We start from the raw sequence: 24,512 nt of genomic DNA on the forward strand, positions 1-24,512 counted from the left end.
AGTTCATCTACAAAGCTTTGGGATTAAATATGTCCATTTTGCATCTTTGCTGAGCCTGTAGTGAACAAGCTTTACATAACGTTCGGGTACCAGATGGCAGTCAGTCAGTCAGTACTCTTGGTTGGCTGTGCCATCTTTTCCCCCTCCTCTCTTGGCGTAACAACCCAAGAGGAATGATAGTTGACTCAACATGTGTTGTGTCTACACAGCAGAGAATAAAAATGAGAATTTCTAACATGACAGTAAGCACAACATCACAGATTACGAGGGACAGATCTCAAAGTTTAATGTGCAATCCTTGATGGTGTGATCTAGTCATGCACTGTATTGCTGTTATGTCCTAGTAGACGCGATGACATGAGACTAGACTTCTCTAAACTCTCAATTAAACCCTTTTAAATGTGGCAGTGTCTCATAGTTTCCTCCTGTGTAACATCCAGTCCCTGAGCAAGGTGAATGAGACTGATGGGTTCAGTTAAACCTGAGTTTCCAAGGCTTCATAGCCTGTTGGAAACAAAAGGGAGCATATGACTGTGTTTTCAGTGTCAGTGCGTTCAGTAACAGCTGTTTGTTAGCATCATTTATAAAATGGTAACCATGCAATCCAACAGATGGCGTTCTATTAATAGATGCAAAGAAACAAGATATATGAGTGTGTCCTGTAGCACAGAAGTGAACAAGTTTGTGGGTGTTTTTATAATGAATTATAATTATAGAAGCAAATTAATAGAGACATTCTGAGACAAATGTCCATTTCAAAGTACCGTCTTTTAAGACATCCAGAGAACACAGTCATACATACGCACACATGAGAAATGTGAATAATACAAAACTTGCAGCATAAATCCTCAAAAATGTCTCTCTTTAACTCTGTCTCAGACACTCTCCTACACACACACACACACACACACGCACGCACGCACGCACGCACACACGCACGCACGCACGCACGCACGCACACACACACACACACACACACACACACACACACACACACACACACACAGCAAACAAGGTTTAAGTTGTAGGATTGTCAGACAAAATGATGCCCTGATAATCTCTCAGTCACAGGAGAACATGTTGTGGGTGTACAGTTCATTTTTGGAAGATAACTGTATCCAAGCCTCTCATGCATTCATTCATTCATTCATTCCCTTCCAGCAAGGCTAAATCCCCCAGCACCTGTCACTCACTCAGTCTGGCATCACTGGCAGTCTGTTGGCCTGAAACTGACTGTCAGACCCACACAGCTGTGTTGTAGTCAAACAAGGGCTGCATTTTCTCCAGACCAGTCTCTGTCTGTCTCCTGTCTAAATAAATCCCTGCAAATGGCTGCTGGTGAAGCTGGTGGAACTGGTTGAAGTGGTGTTGGTTCCTCTCTGCTTCAGTTAGATGCGGACATGGCCTGCCTTTGCCCTGCTGTCCGTTTGCCCAGAACGGCAGATAAAAGCTGCCTTTTGAACTTTTTGGGACCATTTTCTTTGGCCTTTTGAAGAGATCGCCCTCCGGCAGCTCAGGTGCCATCCAGCCAGGCCTCTCTTTGAGCAACTTGTCCCTGTCAGGCCGAACGCTACGCAGAAACTTCTTGAAGATATTTGTGGTGAGTGAGAACTTCCTGCAGATCTCCTGTGAACGGGTGAGGCGGAGAGGGTGAGCTGGGGTGTCCGGTCTGTCTGCCCCACTTTCTGCTGTCCTCTCCTCTCTCCTCTTTCTCTTCTCCTCTTCTTCCAGTTCCTCCCTCTCTACCTCGGGCAGGTCCAGCCAGTTGCCCACGAGGTCGGCGAAGACATTGTCACCCAGCACCAAGGGCTGACGGTTGCGGCTTCGGCTCATGAGTGAAGAAGTCCAGTCACTAGCATCGTCAGTGCTGTCCTGGGAGTAGTCGCTGTCCAATGAAGGACCCTCTCGAGAGAGGCTGTACAGGATCCCAGGGAGGTCCACCGCCTGAGCACGGCGGGGAGGCTGTGGCTGAAGGTAGGGCTCTGGTGGAGGATTTCCCACCATTGGTCCATAGAAGTCCACTTGTGGGGCCATGTATCCTGACCACCTCCTGGGAATAGACTCAAGGTCGTTCTCGCTTCTTGCGCTTCTTTCACTTCTCTCACTTGACTCACTCTCGCTCTCTAGGCTAGATGCCAAGGAAGATGAGGTTCCCAGGCTGTTTCTGTTTTGGGACGGGCTGTGGTCATCTCGGCTGAAGGTGTCTCTGCTCTCCAAAGATGGCCTTGGACTTGGCATTGGACTTGGGCTGGCCTCCTCAGGCATGGTGTTGCTTGAGCACAACATGTGATTTATGCTTGATGCTGAAGCTGCTGCAGCTGATTCGTCAGAACACGCAGGTGGAGCAAGATGGGGGAGTCCCCGGTTAATGGACCGACCCGAAATATCAAGGTTTTCTAGCGCGGTCTGAACCTGGAGGAGCTTGAGTTCCTGAAGGGCTCCCATCATTGAATTCATCTGAGCGTGGAGGCCATCTCCGGCTTCTTTCATCGACAGCTGCAGGGAGAGAGAGAGCAGTAAAGAGACAAAGATGAGACCAAACAAATCAGCAAATGTCCTAACAGCGAAAGCAGAACTCATCAATTCAAGCATTTGATTTCCAGCCTCCTGCATGACCCATCTCATCCATCAAAGACTTATTTCCTCACTGCCCCCCTTCATGTTCATCATTTATCACAGCACCAGCACAAATCTAATTACACACCATTAACCAACAGTGTCAAAGGCATTAAATACACATAATAATGAATAAAAACAGACAATAGTAACAGGCAAGCTTTTTTTATTCTTTGTCAGTTAGACTATGCTCCTCTCTTGTGTTTTCCAGGCTGTGCACCTTGTTTAATTATTGGTCATGTGACCTAGTTTTAGATGCCGGGCCAGGATCCCATATGGCCTGCGTACAAGAGAGGATCCAACCCATGACAGCTGTAAAACAGACTAGCTTGCCATTTTGTTCCTTCACTCTAATCCACTCTTCATATCTGTATTTTCCTTTTTGCATTTATCCATATTTGCTTTCTCCTACGAGCCCTTTTTGTCTTCATTCTTACTTTCCTCTGCGCTGCAGTAATCATACACTCTGCTTTCATCGTCCTCCACCACCTCCTCCTCACTTTCTGCTCTCATCTGTTCAAGAGCCTGTGTCATGTGACCTGGGCTAACCGTCTTCCCCTAAAGGCAGACAGAAAGCCCAGAGGCAACAACCTGACCTATGTTTTAACTTGCAACCCTGAATCATTGCACACTTTGACCCAGACTTTGAATTGTTCTCTTCGATAAAACAACAGGTTTAACTTCTAAGCACATGCACACGTTGGCAAAAGTAGAAACTGATGGAAACCTGCCAGGAGCCCTCCCTTTTTTTACAAAAATGTCTGTGGGAAGAGGAGAAAGAAAGCATGCAAGGAATTTTGAAAAATGTGCCAGAGGTCTGTGGGAAAATGTGTTTGAGAAACTTATAAAGGCATACCTACAGCAGCAGACTACACTGATCAATAACTAGTTTTTACTGTAAGCCAAATGTCAATCAGTTAAATTATAGTATAATTTGTCAGATAATCATAAATGTAATTTACTGAACATAAATCAGGCCTCTATTTTAACACAGCGGCTACTTTATTTCAGTACTTTGAAGTTAAATATCCTCTAAAAATTCAAAACAAAAACTCGCAGGACTCACATCTCGTTGTAAGAGACAAATATTATGCATCTTAAGAAATAAAAACCCACAGCTCACCTTCTGTAACAAAGTAGGAGGTATAGATATCCCTGAGTGTCTCTCTGGTCTTGTTTGTCTGCACGTTTGCCAGCCTGTCACTGTCTCTCACCTTTCAAACGGATCAGTCCGACTGCCCCTATATGTATCTCTCCCCAATGGGGGGACACCACCGGGTATGAGAGCCAATCAGCGCTACCCGTCTAGACTATAATCCTCAAACGGCGGGGAGTTGAGTTCATTCAGGCGGAAACAGACTGACAATGAGATGGGCGAAAGGGGGGAAACAGTGAGTGACAGGGAGTTAAGGGGCGGTGAGAGTCAGCCGGATGAGTAGGGATGGAGGGGGAGAAGGTGGGGAAGAGGGTTGTGTGTGTTATGTCGGGGGGGATCCCTCGCCATATGTTGAGATGTCGATGAGAGATCTGTTGATGGTTTCAATTATGGATGACACCATAAGAACATAGGAAGGGGATTTGTAGATGCGTATAGATGAGAAAATGGAGAGGTGGGAGGGGGGTCGGGGTAGGTATAACAACACCAGGCTGTGATACGTAATCTGGGGGGAGCAGTGATAGCGTAGACCCCCAGGGTGGGAAAAGTAGCTGCATGAAACAACTGACATTACAGCATCATAAACAAACCAATCTTTAAGCACCGTGAGAGAAGGAAATGTTGCAGACTCTGGGTTTTGTGGGAATATGGACAAATGTAACCCGTAACAAACATTCTCCAATGAAACATTACATTAAAAATAAAGTTCTGTCTAAAGATGAGAAAATGAAGAAATATCCAAAAATGCCTAAAAACCAACAATACTTATCTTATGATCATTATTTTGATCAACTCAACTCTTCCACTCAACTCAGTCCACATTAAAAGATAAGGCTGGTGATATATATATATATTTTTTAAATTTTTTAATTTTTAATTTTTAGTGTCAATAAATGCAATGAAAAGTCTAAAACCAACAATGTGTTAATACTTATATATAGCTCTGCATTGCCTCGCCTGTTTGTGTCTCCCAAGCACATTTGTTCATACTGATGACATAAATCTTTAATAACAAGTTATTAATATGTATTTTCAATTTTGAAAAATAGGCCAAATAACTCCCTAAAAAGGCTGGGCACTGTAGTTTTTAGTGTATATTAATCAAACAGGAGCAAACAGTGCATTTCTTGCGAACTATTTTCAGCTGTGGATTTGGTGAGCCATTAAATAATTATGGCAGCAAAGCAAGATGGTGTATGTGGTATTGACTTAGAATAAACTACAGTGTTTCTTATAATGACAGACAGACCCAATTCAACTCACTGACGTGTTTTTAGTAGTTTTTTGACAACATGGGTTTTTTATATCATTGAGGAATAATCAGGCTTTGTTGTTATTAGGATCAATATGTTGTGGGTGTTGGTCTTTGCAGGGGTTTTGTTTACGATTAGAAAAATATAGAAAATCACAAGACTTTTTCCTTAAAGCACCTAAACTTAAATGTATAGAACAGTGCCACCTATTCTCATACTTTTACATATTACAGCTGCAGCTAACAATTATTTTCATTACATATTAATCTTCCTATTACATACAAATACCTTTTTTTGACCAAACCACTGACTAATCGTTTTAGCAATATCATATACACTCAAAGACACTTATCCAGTATCCTGCACCATTAACATTTAAGCTCTGGGTTAAAACACTTTCCTCATCAGTAACATATGGCTGAGTAGGTGCATAGGGGCGTGAATAGCCTCTAAGATCAGATAATAAGCCTATCAATGCACATGCTGGGGAACAAAAGCCTCAGAGCTTCTCGTTGGTTCGCTAAATTAGGCAGCGAAGGTACGTGTAATTAGCACAATCAGGTTGTCTCTTTTCTTCATGCCTTACACATATGGCTGACTTCATTAGCTGTAATTGCCTGTGTCCTAGGAGAGGCGGTGAAAGAGCTCGTAATTATGGTTTACTTTCCTCCACATCAAAGGTCAACAAGTCTTATGACAGGATAACGTGCAGAGTTATGTTATTGTAGTAACATCTTCAGACTCAGACATTTGGCTTCAGTGAAGTTTATGCAGGGATCAGTGGAGGGATCACTGCACTCTAGGCTACTGGTGATACCCGTACTACTTAAATGTATTATATTTGTTTTTGAAATATTATCTCCTAAGCAAACCATTCTCATGCAGTCTGAAAGGGCCACACCTGTTTGCACATGCTAACCAAAAGCACCCTAATTTTACACTCACATGCAACTTTCCCATTATCCCCCAAATCGCAGACGTGGCCCTGGTTATTTAAAACGCAGTTGTTTACTGGCATTTCTATTCTGAGGCAACATTAATAATTCATATTGTGCCCCCGGGAACAAACAGAGGAACAGTAGTAAACTAAACCCCATTATTCCACCTTTACTATGCCAAGTAACTCGAGGCACTCCACCACTGCCATTTCGAGGCAGAACTTTGTGGCCCAAATATGTCAGCCTTTTCAACCTTCATCCTGACGTCTGCTTGGGAACCTAACAACAACTTTAAATAATAACCCCTGGCAGTTTCTCGTTAAGGCACAGATGTTGAAAATCCTGAGATGTCTCACTTTAGAAATGTGTGAATCAGCTGAGGGCCTCATTAAGACAAAGACGCAGAGGACGCAGACCTGACATGACCTACACAAGCACCTTGAGGTCTGTACCAGAAAAAATGGAGATGAGGGGAAAAATGTCTAGTCTAATTTAATAAAAACTAAAGAGAGCCGGGATGAAACTGGAGCTGTAGGGAATAATTGTACTGCCCAGAAACATTGGCATCATTAACCCAATCCTGTGAAGTTTAGTTAAATCTTCTTTTTGAGCCAAAGCCGCCTACTATTTCCAGCCGGTTAATCCATCAAGCGTGTATTCCTATAAAAAGATCATTTAAAAAAGGTAAGCCAAGTGCAAATCTGCTGAATGAATGAAAGAAAGACAAACAGGGACTGTCCAGATTCGCCCCCCCCCCCCCCCCCCCCCCCCCCCCCCCCCCTCCTTCTTCTTCTGGCTGCAGTGATGCCAGCCCAACAGACATAATTGCTAATTAAGGGTTGAATGCTTCAAAGTTTATGAACAATGGCTGGCAGTCTTGAATTAATGTTGAATGGACGCTTAATAAAAAAGTTCTGGCCATTTTAATTAAAAAAAAAGATTGGTGATTTTATATCCTTGTGTCAAGATCCACCTACTGTGAAGATGCATCCAGATACCATTCAATATGCACGCAAGTGAATTAAATACCACAAAGCGCAGTATAAATAAATCAGTGCTGTCTGTAGAGATTTAGCTCTCTGCTTTCATTGTGGCCCTGATATTGCCTCCGTCAGTTATGGAGGGAAACCTAAATTCACTGTGCAAACACACATCCACACATGTCCAGACACGCCTCGTTTGAATGAGGTCATTGTCTATTTCTTAAGGCATGTACGTGTGTGCTTGCATTTTGTGTTAAAAAAAAATCTGGGTTATTAGGTGAGAAATAAATACACCTATGAGAAATTAAAACACAAACTGCTGCTCTCTTCTGGCTATAAAAAAACAGGCCATTCACTGTTGTTGTTTATTTGTTATTGGCTGGAAGGGAGGAAATGGTGAGGCCAAGGTTATCAGACCCTAAAGGTCTTCCTGTTTAGAAGGAGCTGGCCAGCAGCAACAGCTAGTGTACTCCACCCTCCCCCCACCCCTAATTAAAAATGAATGGTGGGCTGTGTAGGTCAAGGACAGGAATGGGGTTTCTGTCCGGGGGATACAGAGGGGGCCTCTGTGACTTAACTGGTGGACATGCCACAGACCGCCGTGGACAGACCTGAGGTCATGATCAAGAGGGCAATAAAGCTGTACAGCCTTCAGCAAAAAGATATAAATCACTGTGCGCACAGCAATGAATGCCTCTTTGATAAGGTTATATGGTGACTCTGTTTGGTCCAAATGTCCTCAGGGTCATGATCAGGAGGGGAAAAGTGTGAATAATGTTCAACAAAATGATGTGGGACAGTGGACAAGTGCCTTCTGTATAATGTCTTGACTAATTGTTTTTTAGATTTGACATTCAAATGTTATACTTATAATATTCAATGTGTTGATATGCTTCTCTTACATGTCTATATAATGAGTCCTCACAGAAAATATATAAGGGTTGCTTCATCCAAATTACAAAAAAAAAGAAAGAAAAAAAATCCCCATACTTTCTCTCTTTCCTCTAGTGGCATGCAGATAATTTTGTTTTTATTTTCCCAGATGTTGGGACATCTGTCTCTGAGGTTTTTACTGCTGCCTCAGTACAGTCAAGGTAAAGAGAAGTTTGTGGTGCTCACAGCTTTGGAAAATTGAGCCCAGTATCCCTTCATCCATATTGGATGATTCTTTAACCCACAACTTTTGTCCAATAGCAACATTTGGGGTGGAGGATGTTATGTTGATTTGAGTTTCATGAAGGAGACCAGAGTTTGTGTCCCATTACAGACCAACATTTAACATTGACCTTATTATCAACTGTAACCACGTTTTTCCGTAACCTTAATATTTCCAAGGTTTAGCAGAATCACCCAATATCAACATTCTTGTCCGGCGAATGGATTGGAAAGCCTATATGTAAAAAAAAGTTTCAACGCTACATCTGTTCAGAGACAATGTACTGATTACTCTGGATAATCCACAGACCTCACTGTGAAGTTTTTATTGGAACGTCTTTCTACTAGAAAATGTTCTTGTGAAAGCTCCTGACAGCAATTTTTGTGGACTATAGAGAATAATGGCAACATTTCTGGAAAGCCATCTTGTTGTTGCATTTTAAAAATACAACTCTTCAATGCTGTGAGCACAATCAAGGCTATTCTATATACCTCCATCGTATTGCGGTGGCAGCAGAAACTTTAGAGACTGTCTTGCTGTTGGGTTGAGGTCATGAGGTCAAGAGGCTTTTTTGCATATGTGGGTATAATACATATGTGTACCGAATTTTGTGAGCATAGGACAAAGTTAGCAAAATTCCCTATGGGCATTTTTGGACTTTGTAGGGGGCGCTATTCCGCCATTCTGCGTCGACCATGTGCGACCACCCAAAAATATCGAATTTCGGATGAGGCCGGACGTCCGTGCAAAAGTATACTGTCTTAAAGCCTGGACAAACTGGACAACAAACTATCTGGAGAGAGTGATTATGTTCAGTATAAACTAGCTGAAACAACTCTTTAAAATAATATCTATTAAACACAAATCTATCACTGTTTCTGTGTCCTGCTGCTCAGCAAAGAATCCCTGACGGCCTTTCAGGGATGGGATGTGGTTTAATAGCTTGTTTCCTCCTAGATCTCATTTACGCCGTTACAAAAATGACGTTGCTGTGGGAGACACAGGATGATTAGGGTCCGTATCACCATCTTCTGGCAGATGAAATTTGGAGACGGTCTGGGACCCAATCTGTTGTCTTCCTTGCTGTAAATTGTCACTGGAAGCAGTAGTCGTTAGATAGATGTTTGATAGCTCAGCAGTTGACGTCAGCAGCTTGCGTGTGGGCAGTGAAAGTGCACAGGCAAATCCCCAGCCCACAGTGGTAAGATCAAGAGTGACGTTAATTTTGCAGAGACTCTTGCCCCCTCTTAGTCTAACATCATAAAAAAGACTAAAAAACTACAGCTGTCATGATGCCGGCCTTGAATTTTGTGCAGCATTATGAGGATTCAACCTACATTTTTATGCATTACATTATCAAACTTGCAACTCATTTACAGTTCTGCGGAGAATTTTGGAATTTGTAGTCTGTACTGTATGCATATGCCGATTTATAAACAGTTAGTAAGGAGTAAATGGGTCCATAGACTTTAAAGTTGCATTCATCAGTACTTTTGTATTAACAGTGGATCAAATGACTATGTGTGTGTTGCTCATCATGATGAACACCCAAATTTGTAGATTCTCGCATCTCTGCAGGACATTTTTACCATCTTAATGCTTGTTGTGTTGGTTTTACGACGCATAACTTTATTCACCCTCAAGTCATCGATTGTTCCCAGCTTCAGTAGGCAGCTGTTTTCAGCGCCGATGCATCCTCTATATTCTACCTGTCCAACACCAGATGGCAGACAGACAAAATTAGCCACTAGCCGGTGAAAGAAGTAGGGCTGCAATAAATGATTATTTTCATCATTGATTAATGTGTCAATAGTCTATGAAATACGGATAAGAAAAAAAGAAAAGAAAAAGAAATTTATGAAAACTGTTGATCGCTATATCCCAATGGCCAACAGTCCACAACCAAAAGATATTCAGTTTACTACCATGGAACCAGAGAATTCACACTTTTTTTCTTGAATAATGACTAAAATGATTAATCAATAGAAAAATGATCAATACAATAAACCAGTGTGGTCACATTACTGGTTATAGCAGCAGACTTAACTACCCAATTGTCTCCAGAAACAATAAATCCTCAAAAAATCTGTACTTTGACATCTTGGGTAATGATTGAATTTGTCATGCTGTGAACCATGGTAAAGCAGGTTATGTGTGTGGTGCATAATGATAAACAGGCTTTGTGAAAGGTCCATCTAAAACACAATAATCACCCACGCAAACCCCACAGCTGCTACCAAGAGTTGGGACAATTTTAGCCGAGGGGAAGGAAGGGCAGGTTGGAGAACGGGAGCCATGAGGGAGGCACAAAACAAATGAGCTCAAAGTTAAACCGCTACACTGCTTTGTGTTGTGTACAGTTTTCTGATCCCACACCCTAAAGGTAACAAAGAATTTGGGAAAGCACACAAGCTTTCCATAAGACGTTACACTGCAGGTTTCAAACTTGTGTGTGTTTTTCTCAGATTTCATGACCTCATGAGCGTTGGCTTTGGTGTTAAATTCCTAGGTGATCTTGTTTGAAATTTGCCTCAGGTATGACAGGGATGAGGGAGCATGATGCACGTAAAATCAGCTTATCCGGTGACGATATCAAAAGCTTTGATTCATGCTAAAGTGTCTGAAGTGGTGTTGCTAAGCAGGTGTGAACCCAACATTTAGACAAGATGACTCAAAGGCATATCAGCGTTTGTATCTTCGACTCTTAAGTAGGCAGGAAAGGCTTACGTCTCTTTTCTGAGGAATGAGTCATGCACGAGCTTAAAAATATTCCATTGTTACCATGATGTGTACAGGATTTCTGTGAAGCCTTGTTGTGCTCTTTTAAGGAACAAAAATAGAGGCTGGCAGCGTGTTGACAAACTCTGTTTTCAGTCAGAGTAACACAAGTACAACGACAAAAAATGATGATTCGTTGCTGACGTGAAAACGTATGTGTCAGGTCTGAGTTTTTGTGTTAATGTTGTACTGGATGTGGTCTGTAGTCAAAAGACATAGCCCTAGAGCTTGTTAGGTCAAGGTTCAAATGTTCAAGTGTGACTTGACACTACCCCACACAGACTGACCTTCCTGACCCCTGACACAGTGTTCACACTTTCGCATGACACTCTTCTTCTTTTAGAGCTGATGGAACACCAGATCTTGGGTTTCAGACTGTCTACTGTGGAGCACTGGGTTCAAAGTTGTGATTTACGTGACTTTTACACAGGCTTTGAATACCAAACTCACATTTCCATAATGCTACAGGCACTGCAAACTAAACTAGATACATTCTTCAGTTGGTACCTTCAGTTGGTACTTGGGTGAAGTTTCAACGTTCCATAATAGTATTTTTGAAAGTTTTAGCTTATTAGCTAAACATCATGTATACTTAAAATGTTGAAAACTACTTTCAAATTCATGTTGTCTTACACCTACACTTACGATACATTTGTGTTCACCTGTTTGTGGCAACATTAGTTTCCATTTCCACAATTTATTTCCATACAGTACAATAGTCAATTAGTCAACTGCTAAAACATTTTCTGGTTCTAAACGTCTGAATCACTGCCCACATGTCACACTTCCGTCAGCATTTCAAATTGGACAGGTGTTGTGTTCATTTTCAGCTGTTTGCACACTTTGCAGACAGGTTCAAGAATGGGAACTTTGCTTAGCATGTCAACTGAAAATGTCGTGGGATGGATACGTCTCTCACTACTCATTGGTAAAATAAAAACCCACAACCCAGACAGAAAAAAGCTAGCATGGACACAAAGTTGGACTGAATGATGAAGTAAAATATGTCACAATTCAGTCTAATTATCAGGCTACTTGAAATTTGCTGGAGTTGCATTATATGCCCCTCGAGCATCAAGTCTACATTTTTCTCAGAGTTACATGCCTTAGTAATGAAGTGCAGTAAATCAATCTGCTATTAAACTGCATTGTGTGTGATGAATTTTCAAGAATACAGTAAAGAATGAATGAAAACCAATGGCTGCCTGACAAAAATACACCCACATTCCTACAACACAGTTTGGAAAATGGAAAGCTGTGATGTTACTTGTGACGTGATTTGTAGTAAATGGACTAAAACATGAAAAACAAGTGGCAGGGTCCCTTTAAACTCAGTCAGTTAAAATCAGTCTTTGAACCACGAGTGATTCTGAAGAGCTACTTGACTCGACATCGCAGCTGTAAGTCGGTTGTTGGATGTTTGTGATCTCTGTGTTGCAGATGGAGCCGGTTTACCACTCTCCACTAAGCACTGGATGAAAATCAGTCACAGTGGAAAGAAAAGTGACAACCTTGGCAGAGATGGCCTTCGTCTTCTGAACAACAGATTGCAACCCACATGGTCCTGTGCAGGGGAGGCTGCCTCAGCTTTTTAACCGGCATCTGCTCCCTGTTCTCTGTTCTTTACTTGATCCCCAGCATGGCACAACACTTTTTCTATTATGTTACCAAACTGCGCTATGGCAGCTTTAACACAACATGTCCTCCTGGCATCAGGTCTACACCCCTAAAATCCCAAGTGCCACTTCACAGACGTGTGGCTAATTTGGAGCAGCGAATCAAGAAGTCACAGAGCAGATCGTGTTGCGAAACACGCAGCCATGCAAGCTTTTTCTGTGGGCCAGTGGCTAGGTAGAAAGAAAAAAAAAACTGCTTTGAAGATAATTCCAAACGAAATCTGTGCCAGTTAAGGCTCCTTTGAAAATGGGTCCATACAGTGTGTCCTTGCCAAATGATTTGGGTGTGAAGGTGAGCTTACAGATTTTGTTTTTACATTTCAAAGACGGGGGTAAGAAATGGCACTCTAAATTTGATACCATCAAACAAATGTGTTTATTAGAGGAGAGGTGATGTGAACATGTTAAATGAGGGAGACTGACACATTCATTTAGAGCATAATAATGTGATGAAACTCACAGTGACTGCTGATTGGTCTTGTCTAGTGAGTGAAACTGGCAGTCTGTTGTAGGGCTGCAACTAATAATTACCGATATTATCAATTATTTTCCTGATTATTTTATAATTTGAGCAGTAAAAACTAAAAAAAACTGTGAAAAATGCTCATCACAGTATCATCAAACATCTTCTTTTGTCTGACCGACCCCAAAATATTCACTTTACCATAAACTAACTACGAACATAACTACGAAAATCAGCAAATTCTCATCAAATATTTGGCATTTTGCTTGGAAAATAACTTAAATGACGAATCAATCATCAAATTAGTTGCCAGTTAATTCTGTTTTGATCAGCTAATTGATTAATTTACGAATCACTGCAGATCTAATCTATAACAACACACGGACACATTTAAATTTACCACAGCAGCTCAACATACACATTGAATCTTGTATCTTTTCTTTTCTGAACTTGCCTCCCACCACAGACCAACGACAGTCCTGCCAGGAGAGAGAGCTGTCTTGAGCTCATTAAGCTTAAAACATCTGTCCCAGCTGCGACAGAGAGGGGAGGGATATGTACACATGCCTCTGGTGTGCCCAAAGCTTTAAGCCTACACAGATTAATACGAATACAAATGCATTTAAAGGAATACAAATGCATCCCCAATTTAAACTATAAACCAGATAAAAGTCAGGAATATAGAAATCAGGCAGGACGCATGCAAAGGAAGCGCCACATTGTTGTTATTTTGAATTTTTTTTATGACGAAATGTGTTATATTTTTAGTTTGCGCGTCCTTTCGTGTGCCAAACGACCGCAATGCAAATGCTAAATGTTCAAAATGCACACTATTAAAGAATAACAACATCCTACAGTGATGATAGCTGATAGAAGTAGATAGAACAGTACATACCAGTTCTTGCTTCAGCCGTCTCAGACACGCATCCATGTTTTTGCTTTCTGGTTTGCAGAGCTGTTGTTCCATTTTTATTTTTTTATTTTTTATTTTTTGGAGATAGGTTACACGAATTTCAGATGAAACGCTCCGTCAGTCGCCGCTCGAGCATGACTGTGAAAGCTTTCTCCTGAGCAGTGGAATGAAAACAGCGCTCTCGTGGAGAGCACAAGACAATTTGCAATTTGGAGATGCGCAAATCCTGCTGAGGAATGCGCGCGATTCGTAATGACGCGAATCCTCTAATTAAAAAAACCCAAAACAACTACTCCCGATGACGAAAACGTGTTTACTCCAAAAAATGATAATGAGGTCCTTCTCGTTTCTACAGCAAGAGACTCAGTCCGTGTGTGTGTCTCAGTGGCCTCTGCTCGTCTACTGTCAGCCTGCTGTGTGTGGTGTGGCGCGCGCGTGTGTGTATGTGTGTTGCTCAGCCCTCTCTGCTATTTTCCCATTCAAGAGGAGCGCTTACGTTGCCCATCCAATTTCCTCCAATGACTGAGCCTCCCAGGACAGACTTACTCTCATTCCGGCTACGAGATGTATTATGGAGTAGATGATGTATTATGAAGGACTTTATTTGTCCATCGCAGCAGATTTCATAAATATGAAGAGAAAGCGATAACATCTGGAAATATTTGAATCAAGGAAGAAAGATGAGATAATTGATAGAGCTTAAAAATTAAAGCAACGTCTCTTTTCGACAGCATTTACATACTAACAGAATAAGTTATGCAGCCACTTTTGCAGTGCGTTGGAGTGTAAGAGGAAGTTTAAGGAGGATGTTTGTAAAAGAAACCATATGTGTCATGAAATGGGCCATAGGGACAGTTTCCTGGCCACCTTCACTGCGGTCAGAGAGGAAGCACCTGAGCCACAGGCTTTTGTTGTGTGACCCGGATACAATGCTTTATTAGCAAGGGGAAGGAAGAGTTGCATATACAAGACAGCCAATCTGGAAGTTGTTTATCACTCCCTCAATTACCATATATATATATATAATTGAAAGATGGCAGAGCATATTGCATGTTGTGCTCCAATCTGGAGAAGTCAAAGTAACTACATGAGGTCTGTTTACATAGAACATATTGTGTCTGCTGAAAAGAAAAGGAAAGGCAATGATAGTATTGGAAACATATACAGAAGGCTCCATCAAAAAATTTGTATTTTGTATTGGCACAGACATACATATCCCACACACCCATATCTCTACTTTTGAACAATTTCAAAAGATACCAACCCTTAGTGCAAAAAATAGATGAGGGGGACTTAAATGATATAATCCAAATCCGATAAATAGTACCAGTCAAAAGTTTGGCCACACTTTCTTATTTAAGTGAATGGGAAGGCATGTCCAAACTTTTGACTGGTACTGTACTTTTTCTGTCAGGTCATCCGGTTCCCTACAGGGAAGACCTTTAGTTGTCAGTCCACAAACTTGGTCCCCTGCTGCTTTCGACCCTATGACCTGCCTCCTCATGCTGAGAGCTATCATCTGGAAGTTTTAATATCAGGGCTGATGTCAGTGATTCATCCCAGATGGATGGACGGATGCTGAGAGAAAAAAAGAAGGAAGTAGATTCAACTCAGATTTCAAAAGCAATGGAATGGGGCAAATGAATAAATCATCTTAGCATAACTTAACTTCCAAGAGAGAGCAAGAGCTTTAACTGACTCGTGTGTCTAATTCTGTTACACTTTATACAGTAAATATTAAGGGAGCAAATATTGTATGATGGAAGGGCACCTCTCCTCATGCAGTGGATCTTAGTGAAACTTAACTCACTTCATAATCTTAACATTTTTGCTCAGTTTTTAGTGAGTACTCTTTGTTTATCCATGTGCAAAAGCACCAAAGTAGGCCTGCAACTAACAGATGTTTGCATTATTTTTTATCTGTTGAATTTTTGCTCTATAAGTTGTTTAGTCAATAAAATGTCACAGTTAAATAAAATGCTTGTCACAGTTACTCACAGCCCAGGGTTACATCTGCAAATTTCCTTCCTTGTAAGACTAGCCGACCAAAACCCAAAGACATTCAATTTGCTATCATATGAGAAGCAGTAAATCATTTTTGGTTGAAACCAACAAATGTTGATATTCTTGCTAATTAAACTATTTAATCAGCTTTTACAACTAGTGCAAAAGTGGGCAGAATCACATTCAGAAATTAAATGCACAATAGATGCTGGCAGACACAAATGGATTTCAAATAAGTCTATGTTTGAACTTGCCCATCTGAGCGTGAATGTGTTGTACATCTCTATCAGACGACGCAGCGATGATGAAATTTGGAACTATTAAACATTTAGCTAGGCTGAACAGGGAGGCCCCTTCACGATTCCAAATGTGACCCTGACCTGCAGCTGCTTTCTTGTGCATTCGTCCGCTTCCTCTTAGCTGACAGCATGAACACACTGGTTAAGGAAACGTCTCCTCAGATCACTCAGCACTGAAACACAGGCATCACATACAGCAGCAGCAGTAACTGTCTCACTGTACATCACTGCAGACGGAAAGTATTATCATCTTTTATGTGGCTCAGTGTTACGACTTCTTTGGTAACGCTGACTTCTGGGTGTTCAGAACAAAAAATGAATTAAACCACCAAGCAAAGACAAAACAGAGTTTTCACTCTGATCACAGTGTTATGACTTAAAAAAAAAGATTCATAGATGTCTCCCACATACACACTGATAGAAGAGATTAAAAACTGAACTATGAAGCTAAAAGACAATCAGGTGCATCACTTCTTTAATTAGTCTTTTATTATGTGTAGGGATCAATCAAATAACTCATTCAGAATCATCTCAAATAATCAATTGAATAGCAAAGAAAAGCTGTGCTAAGTAGAAACTCAGAGCTTTCACAGAGCAATATATGAGTAGTGAACCAAGAGGTAATCGTGACTGCAGGACTAGTCAACCCCCAAAGTTAATATAAATTATGCATCTGGTCTATTAATGGTCTTTCTGTACAAGTGAAAGTATTTAACTCATTATGTTATGTCACTTCTCTGCACTGTAGTAGTGACAGTAATTGAATGAGATGACACACTTTCATATTTTAGATTTAGAGGAAACAAGATAAGGCACTGTAATTATGCAACGTCTGACAGTTAATGTAATCATTTGTAGAAATGTAATAACTCTCATTCCTAATCTATTAAATGTGTAATGGCAACCAATCAATATACTACAGCTGCCAGGTAATATCATAAACAATCATTATTTTTTATTGAAATTATGGCAATTGCTATTATGGCCATGGATAAAGTAGTTTTTTGTTTTTAAACCATTCTTTATATTGTATTCATTACCTTTCATTACATTTTTAGAAGGTATTATATTAACTAGCAATTATTACATTATAGAGAATGACAGAATATAGGCAAACAGTGATTAATAGTGCTCAAACAAGGGTAATTTGCATTGAGATACATAAAAAACATCTTCATCTTCATAGCTTTGAAGACACTGATGAAATATATTATATACTATACTGTATATATATATATATATATATATATATATATATATATATATATATATATATATATATATATATATCTTTCTGCATCATCAAAGTGTTGGAGCATAATTTTCCTCTCTGTTCCTTTCCTTCTTTTAGATATTTTCTGTTTATACTGTTATACCTATTAAAATATGATAAATTAGGAGTTATAATCCCAGTAAGAGCACATAAGTAATATTGTAAATCAAGTATAGAAATGATTACATCTCCAGTTGCTACAAGATAAACACAGTGATTTCATTTTCTGGACTATAATTACTATAAAGGAATAAAGTAGGACTTATGTGTACCTGTATGTTGCTATTAGAATTTAATTATTGGCCTTTGGTACAAACATGTCTTTTTAAAGTGTGTCCCATAGAAGCAGATTCATAGTCTTTATCACCAAATTTGTTAGTACACTGCCATCTAAAGTTCAGGATGTGTCACTACAGGACTTGTAGAACTGACTATCTCGCCCTCTGTCAACACATCAATAGCCCAGATCCTTATGAGTGACAGGAGCTATCACAATTATGATCACAATTAACCCCTACTTGTAAGTAGTTATGGCAAACCAATTGTCATGTGCCCCACAAAGTCTGGTTGTTTCCCATTCTTCTGAATGGGGAAATGGGCTGTAAGTAGTTCACTGAATGGTTGCTTGTGTTATTTATTGGTGATGATACTTAATTTAACCATTTACATTATGATTGTTCCAAGTGCAAAGTTAAAAAGGTTAGTGGCATGGTGTGAAATGGTCTGAAATTTGCTTTGAGTTTGTTTTTTAATTAATTGATTAATGCTGTTGAGAGCCCATTCTTGTCAGTTTCACCACACAACTTCAAATACTTCACTAATCAGTTGGGTTTCTGTTGTAAAATGAGCTGTCATTGTTGACACCTTCAGAGTTATAATAAAAAGCATTTTGTAATGCATTTTCTGTAGGTGATCCTAATTAACATAATTCAAGTCAATAATAAGTATAAGTAAGTTTAAGTAATGGAAATGTTCATATCAAATATTTCCGGTTATTCTCAAAAAGAAAATGTGCAACACACATATATATAGGCACATATACAGGTATATACAAAGTATTGGGACAATAGATTAAGGCAAAAACTTTTTCAATGCATTGGGAAAGTGAAGTACCAGATTAGTGAAGAAGAGAAACAGATAGTTGAAAGATGCCTTTATTTGTAATACATTTTCATATGTAATGGGAAAACAGACATCGGGTTTTGTGTCAAACTCAGTGCCTGATCAACCACTTCGAAAAAGCAGGTCTAACTTTTGCTTTACTGCAAATAATGAAGGTTAAACATATACATTTGATCTGATATTTAAGTTTCATGGAGAACTGCAAAAAACTGCCTCGGAGAAAAAAAGTTGGAAAATCTAATCTTGATTTTAATGTTCTGCTTGTATAATTTCTCTAATAAGCTGATTTGTGACGTCAGTGGATTTGAGCATGTTTATCTCCAAAGTTTGTTATATAACCAACCCCCTGTCACTGAGTCATCTCACTCGTCTGTGTGATGTCATCAGTCGGACGACCACTAATGACGGGTTACAAGCTGTGAAAGATCGTCAGAATCACTCATGTGGCCGAGCATGGGCTGACGGGGAAACAGCTGGTTTAATACATGAAAGAGGTGTTAAAGAAATGTGTCAGAAACAAGCCTGTCATCAACATTGCGCTTCATATTATGTTACAGTATTTAGGTAAGCGTTGGTTTAGCTCTTCATCCCTGCCTCTACAAAGCTTAAGATTTACATATCAGAACCAGTTCAGTCATATAATATTGCCTCATTTTGTGGCTACGTTTAGGATTTTGTTTCATATTGAAGATAATTATCAAAAGTTAGGATTGTGCTTTGAGACACAAGAGGTCATTTCAGGATAAAGTGGTCTTTTTAATCTGTGTGTATGTCAAAGAAACTATTTGTTTGTCATTAATGATTAAATTGTGATAAACTGTATTATTTGCTGTGGGAAACATAACTTGTACATACATAAAAACAACAAAATCAAGATAATTTTTTTCCCGTAGCAGAATTCATACACTTTTGTCTATGATTACTACGGGTTTTTCTATGCTGTATTTCTTTAATATTGCTATCTTTGTTCTGTACAAACATCTATTGCATGTCATGAGGGATCCCTCCTCCTTTACGCTTTCAGAGGTTTTATTTCTTCACTTTTGTCCCTGTTCGATGATTTTTATAGAAAGTATTTCAAATATTTGTATTTAGGGTCTAACGATATGGATGTTGTATTGTTGTACAGATTGTAAAGCCAACTGAGGCAAATTTGTGATATTGGGCTATAGAATTTAAAATCGTCTTGACTTAATTAAATTCACTTAATAAAGACAACATTAGAGGGCAGCAGAGAATAATACAGTTCAAAAACTGCTCTTAAAGGCACTCAGAGTTGGAGCACAATGTAGATCCTCTGGTAATTTGTTCACATGTAACACATGAGTCAGCAAAAATGTGCCATTAATCCTGATTTGTTCTCTAGGAAAGAAGAGGGGAAGTGGAAAGTAAAACGCAGTGCTGTAAAGTGATGAGCAAACACAAGTAGGTCTACTTCTTGAACCAATGTGATGCTGTTACTGAGACACATCCTGTTGGATCACTGAATAAGTCTTCCACTTAAGTCAGTATTGGATTTGTTGGATGTTTAAAAATCGGCAGTGATGATAAAGTCATTGAGAGTGCATAGTGTAGGGTGTGCGTTTAGTTAGTAGATGTGTCTCAAAAGATGAATAATACTGCCCTCTAGTGAAGCATAAACATATGTGCAAATACGGCACAAAAAAACCTGCAGTCCTAAACTGGCCAGCTTTCAGATAGTGAAGATAAAAAAATAATTTTGATTGTAGATGTTTTTTCCTTAATTCAAAAAATATTTATTTAGCTCTGTTTTTGTCCCCTCTGAATGTGAAAGACAGCAACTGACATTGTTTCTCTGTATACGTTTTCAAAGCAGCTTTCCATTAAGGTCAGTGTTTCAAAGTCAGATGCGAACTGTTCAGCTTCAAAAACCATCTAAATAAATATACATAGATATATTCCACACTGGTGACAGACGGGAGAAGAAAGACGACGTGTGGTTGTTGTGGCAGATTTTAATTTTCATCTGACACTTCATTGTTGTTATAACAAACAAACTGACAGAATACTGCGTACAAAGCAAACAGACAGAAAAGCTCAATTCAAAAGGATAAAAATATAAGAAACAACACAAACAGCAATGCCAAGACTTTTAAAAAAGTGACCCCCACAATGCCTGTAAAGTCAAGTCCATCATATAATGACAAATAGTAATCATTGTACGTTAGTCACACTTGTGTGAACTTGAGAGAAGTGCTTTCTCTAAAAACAGTTGAAGCATGATGGTGTTCTATGATACTGCAAATAGCCCTAATATGTAGATACTGCATTAGTGGTAACCAATATCCATGTTATGAACACCACGACTGAGTGGACGCTCGTTATTTTCAGCAATAACAGTGAGAATAAAAATTATCTAAAGGGTTTTAGTTTTTTTAATAGCAGCATAAAAAGTACCACTACTCTGTTGTTCTTACAGAAAATGGAAAAAAGTGACAATTTTGGCACAATACTTTCACCTCGGTTTAAAACATGACAAAATACAGAAATGCAACACAGAGTATACGGATACAGCCAAAACAACTTCACTTTGTACTTCATGATTGAAAAACACATGAAGTTAAATCATAGTCTCCACTTTAGTAAAACCAAATAAACCATAAGACAAATAAACACATTGCTTATTTGATACAGATAACCATTGAACACTTGGCAAGTAGTCACAAACTATTCCAAAACACCAGGCGTCTATCAACTTCAAATGAGTGAAGATGTGCTGCAGGTTTTTATATAAATAATATATTCACAGAGGAGTACGGCCATAAACTACACCAGGGTTTAATTAATTTTCATTTGTTTTGAACATTCAGGTGTTTTGCTGCCATCTTGTGGCCATTTTCACTAGCTGTTAAAATAATTCAGCTTCTTTATTGTGAGCCTATCATCAAAGCACTGATAATAGTTTGATAAAACAATATGCACTCAAGATCCACTCCACTCTATTTACAGAGCTTTCAACTATATCACACCATCTGCATTTTGCTCAGTTGTCATGGGGACGGATCTGTTAACATGCGAACGCAGGAGCTGTTGTGATTACATCTGAAGCACTTTTAGGACTTCTTATCTGTTTAGGCTGACATTTTAATCAAATTTGTTGCAGGTCAACAAAGTCATCTCTATGACAAGTGAGCTAACTCCATCTGTTGATGAAGACCATTTGATATGTGTAAAAGCTCCAGCAAAAATCTTGAGTTGGGATTATTCTCTCAAGCTTACCTAGGCCTATATTTATTTATTGTTCTTTACTTGCTTGCATTCACTTGAATCATTCTTTAAATATGTAAATTTAAAGTTTTAAAATACAATTAAAACTCATTTTTAGCTCCTAGGGTAGGATCTATCGCCTTTGTATGAAAAGCTCTAATTATTTCAAAGGGAAAAGCACATTTTCCATTGTTCATGCCACCTCAAGAACACACTGCAGTCTGCAATAAAATAATACACTTTCAAGTGAAATTAAGTTTAACTGGAGACACAAAATGGTACAACCCAATACAGCCAAACTGGGCACAACAGCAATACCAGTAGATGTGTATGACAATGCAGAAAATTCAGTGACACACAGGGTTACAGATGTCTTACATGTTTCTCTGCTCCATCAGAAAATGATCCAAAGAAAAACAGGACAGAGAGACGATGATACAAGAGAGTGACTTGATACCACAGACACAAAACCATTTTTATATTTTACCATTCTTTTATCCATTTTGAAAAATAATAATGCAGCATTTTAACTACAGTCCAAAAAGCTGAATTAAACATTAATCGGCCCCTTTCTTACAATGTTCAAGGCCTTCGTTTGATATCACAGTGGTGCTCAACCTTTTGGGCAATCAATAGCTAAAGTGCCCTCTCGTGTTTATGATGAATACACAAAAGATTGTGCAGATATTATTATTATTATTCTCTATTTTATTTCCCTTCTCAGCCTACAACACTTGGCTAGTGGAGGCAGCGTAACAGCTGCAGCTTATCAATATTTTTATTCGTTTTTCTTTCATATTTAAAAACACCAAATACAAATAGATGTAAACTAGCCAAATAAATATTTCCTGTACACCAAAACATGATAAACATAGACTTCCATTATGCTCCAAAAACACATTAGTGAGACACACTGTAAAGGATGAACATGGGCACTGTATATACCTCACGGTGCTGTGCTCTGAATATATATTCATCCACTTGTGAGAATAGTCCTAAATCAATGTGCTAATTATTCCTGTCTGTGTTATGTTTGCTAAAAACTACAGTGCCCAGATCTTTTAGGAAACTTGATAGCTTTTTTTGTTTTTTGGAAAAGGACACGTTTTTGCAAGGCTTTTTAAAAATGTGTGTCTTCAGTAAGAACAGATGAGGGGGTGAGAAAGCATTATTGGTTTTGGTCTTTTCATTTGATTCTCTGACTCATTTTTTAATGAAGGTAAAAGTATCAACCCTTCACTGGAAAGTAATTTTGTAATCAATTTGAGTGTTTTAACCATCAGGTTGAGAACCACAGCCTTTTCTCATCTCAGTATGAAAGTCATGTTGTCGGTGTTGGGTCAGCCTCTCTCCCTGCAGTTAAAATCACTCAGGAGTTCAACCACGAAGCAGATAATGGGAAAAAGTAACTAAAAGCACAATTTGGCTTCAGTCTTTGACATAATGAACAAGTATAATTTTCCAAACAGAAAAAAACACTCTTTCAAAATTCAGTCTCAAATACATCAAACTCACATTTCAATGTTATGATATTAGCAGCATCAGGTACAGTGACTTTTCATAATGATGCTGTAAGGATAAGAAAATGGTTTTAATTTTTTTCTCAAAAATACTTGAGACAAACAACATTTAACACAAACAAGACCAATCAAATTCAAGTAACCACAGTCAACACTTCATCTTTCTTCAAATACATTTAAAGTCAAGAAACCTTTTCACTGTTCATTTTAAAATTTACTGTGAATTTGTGGTATGTCAGCAGCATCCTCTGATAGAATTGCTAATTGCACAATGTCTTTCAATCTTTTCCAGGGTAAAACATCTGTACTGCTGTTTGAAACTATTAGAAATGCAGCAATTTTGTCCATATCTACAGTACATACACAGCATGGTGAGTGCATGATTCTCCACTCACCATCATCTACAATCTTCTACCTCAGTAATGTCTCCAGATCGTCTGTCCCCACTAAAACCTCAACTGGTGACTCCTCTGGAGAACAGTGCTCCTCCTGTTGTTCCTGTGAGATGTGACTCGGTGCATCCATCAAGGTAACATAACTTCCTTTCTTCCTCCTCTTCCTCTTTTCTTTTTTTCCTGCTGAGCTGAGTTACTTCCGTCAGCCAGAGAGTCACAGAGCTGAGACTTTGATGATATTGGTGCCAGCTGAGCTTGTTGTGGTCTGGATGCTCGGGGTTGCAGGGGGAGCTGGCGGTGGGGGCGGCCTCCGCTGCGGTGGCCCATGGAGGCCATCCCCATCAGGAGTCAAAGCAGGTGGTGTCGGAAGGCTGATGATCGCTGTGGTGATCCGGCCGCCTTTGCAGTTGATCCTGCTGCTGTCATCAGTTTTCAGGTTGAGGTTTGAACGACTAGAAAAGGAAACAGAACAAGAGGGGGAAAAAATCTATGATTATGTACAATGAAATCTAAACAGACTGATTCTCGACCGTACCAACAGTTTCCAACCACAAAAAAAATCTTACATGCATCATGTATAAAAAATGACAAACTTGTCTTCCCTTTAACCACTCAGACCTTAAAGGACAGGTCTTAAAAAGTCAAAGTCTGAAAACAACAGTTAGTTATGAACACTGAGAGTGTAAGGTGGATTTTTGGACATTAGGAAGGACTCTTTTAGTGGTCAGTATGAACAGGA

General features: G+C 39.4%; 2 protein-coding genes across 2 annotated transcripts in view; both read right to left on the bottom strand.

Annotated features, from left to right (window-relative positions):
- Positions 1–1,125: 1,125 nt before the first annotated feature.
- On the bottom strand, positions 1,126–13,986 carry inka2 (inka box actin regulator 2). Its single transcript, XM_062416437.1, has 2 exons — positions 13,915–13,986; positions 1,126–2,496 (listed from the first exon to the last, which is right to left on the bottom strand). The coding sequence occupies exons 1-2, from the start codon at positions 13,984–13,986 to the stop codon at positions 1,237–1,239; spliced, it is 1,332 nt and encodes a 443-aa protein (XP_062272421.1). The 3' UTR covers positions 1,126–1,236.
- Positions 13,987–23,987: 10,001 nt separating this feature from the next.
- Positions 23,988–24,512, bottom strand: part of LOC133977658 (potassium voltage-gated channel subfamily D member 3-like) — a 76,670-nt gene continuing 76,145 nt past the window's right edge. The window contains exon 6 of the mRNA XM_062415890.1: positions 23,988–24,225. Within this exon, the coding sequence (XP_062271874.1) occupies positions 23,988–24,225 (238 nt within the window). The remainder of the gene's footprint in view (positions 24,226–24,512) is intronic.

This window comes from Scomber scombrus, chromosome 3, assembly GCF_963691925.1.
Source record: "Scomber scombrus chromosome 3, fScoSco1.1, whole genome shotgun sequence".
NCBI classification, from domain to species: domain Eukaryota; kingdom Metazoa; phylum Chordata; class Actinopteri; order Scombriformes; family Scombridae; genus Scomber; species Scomber scombrus.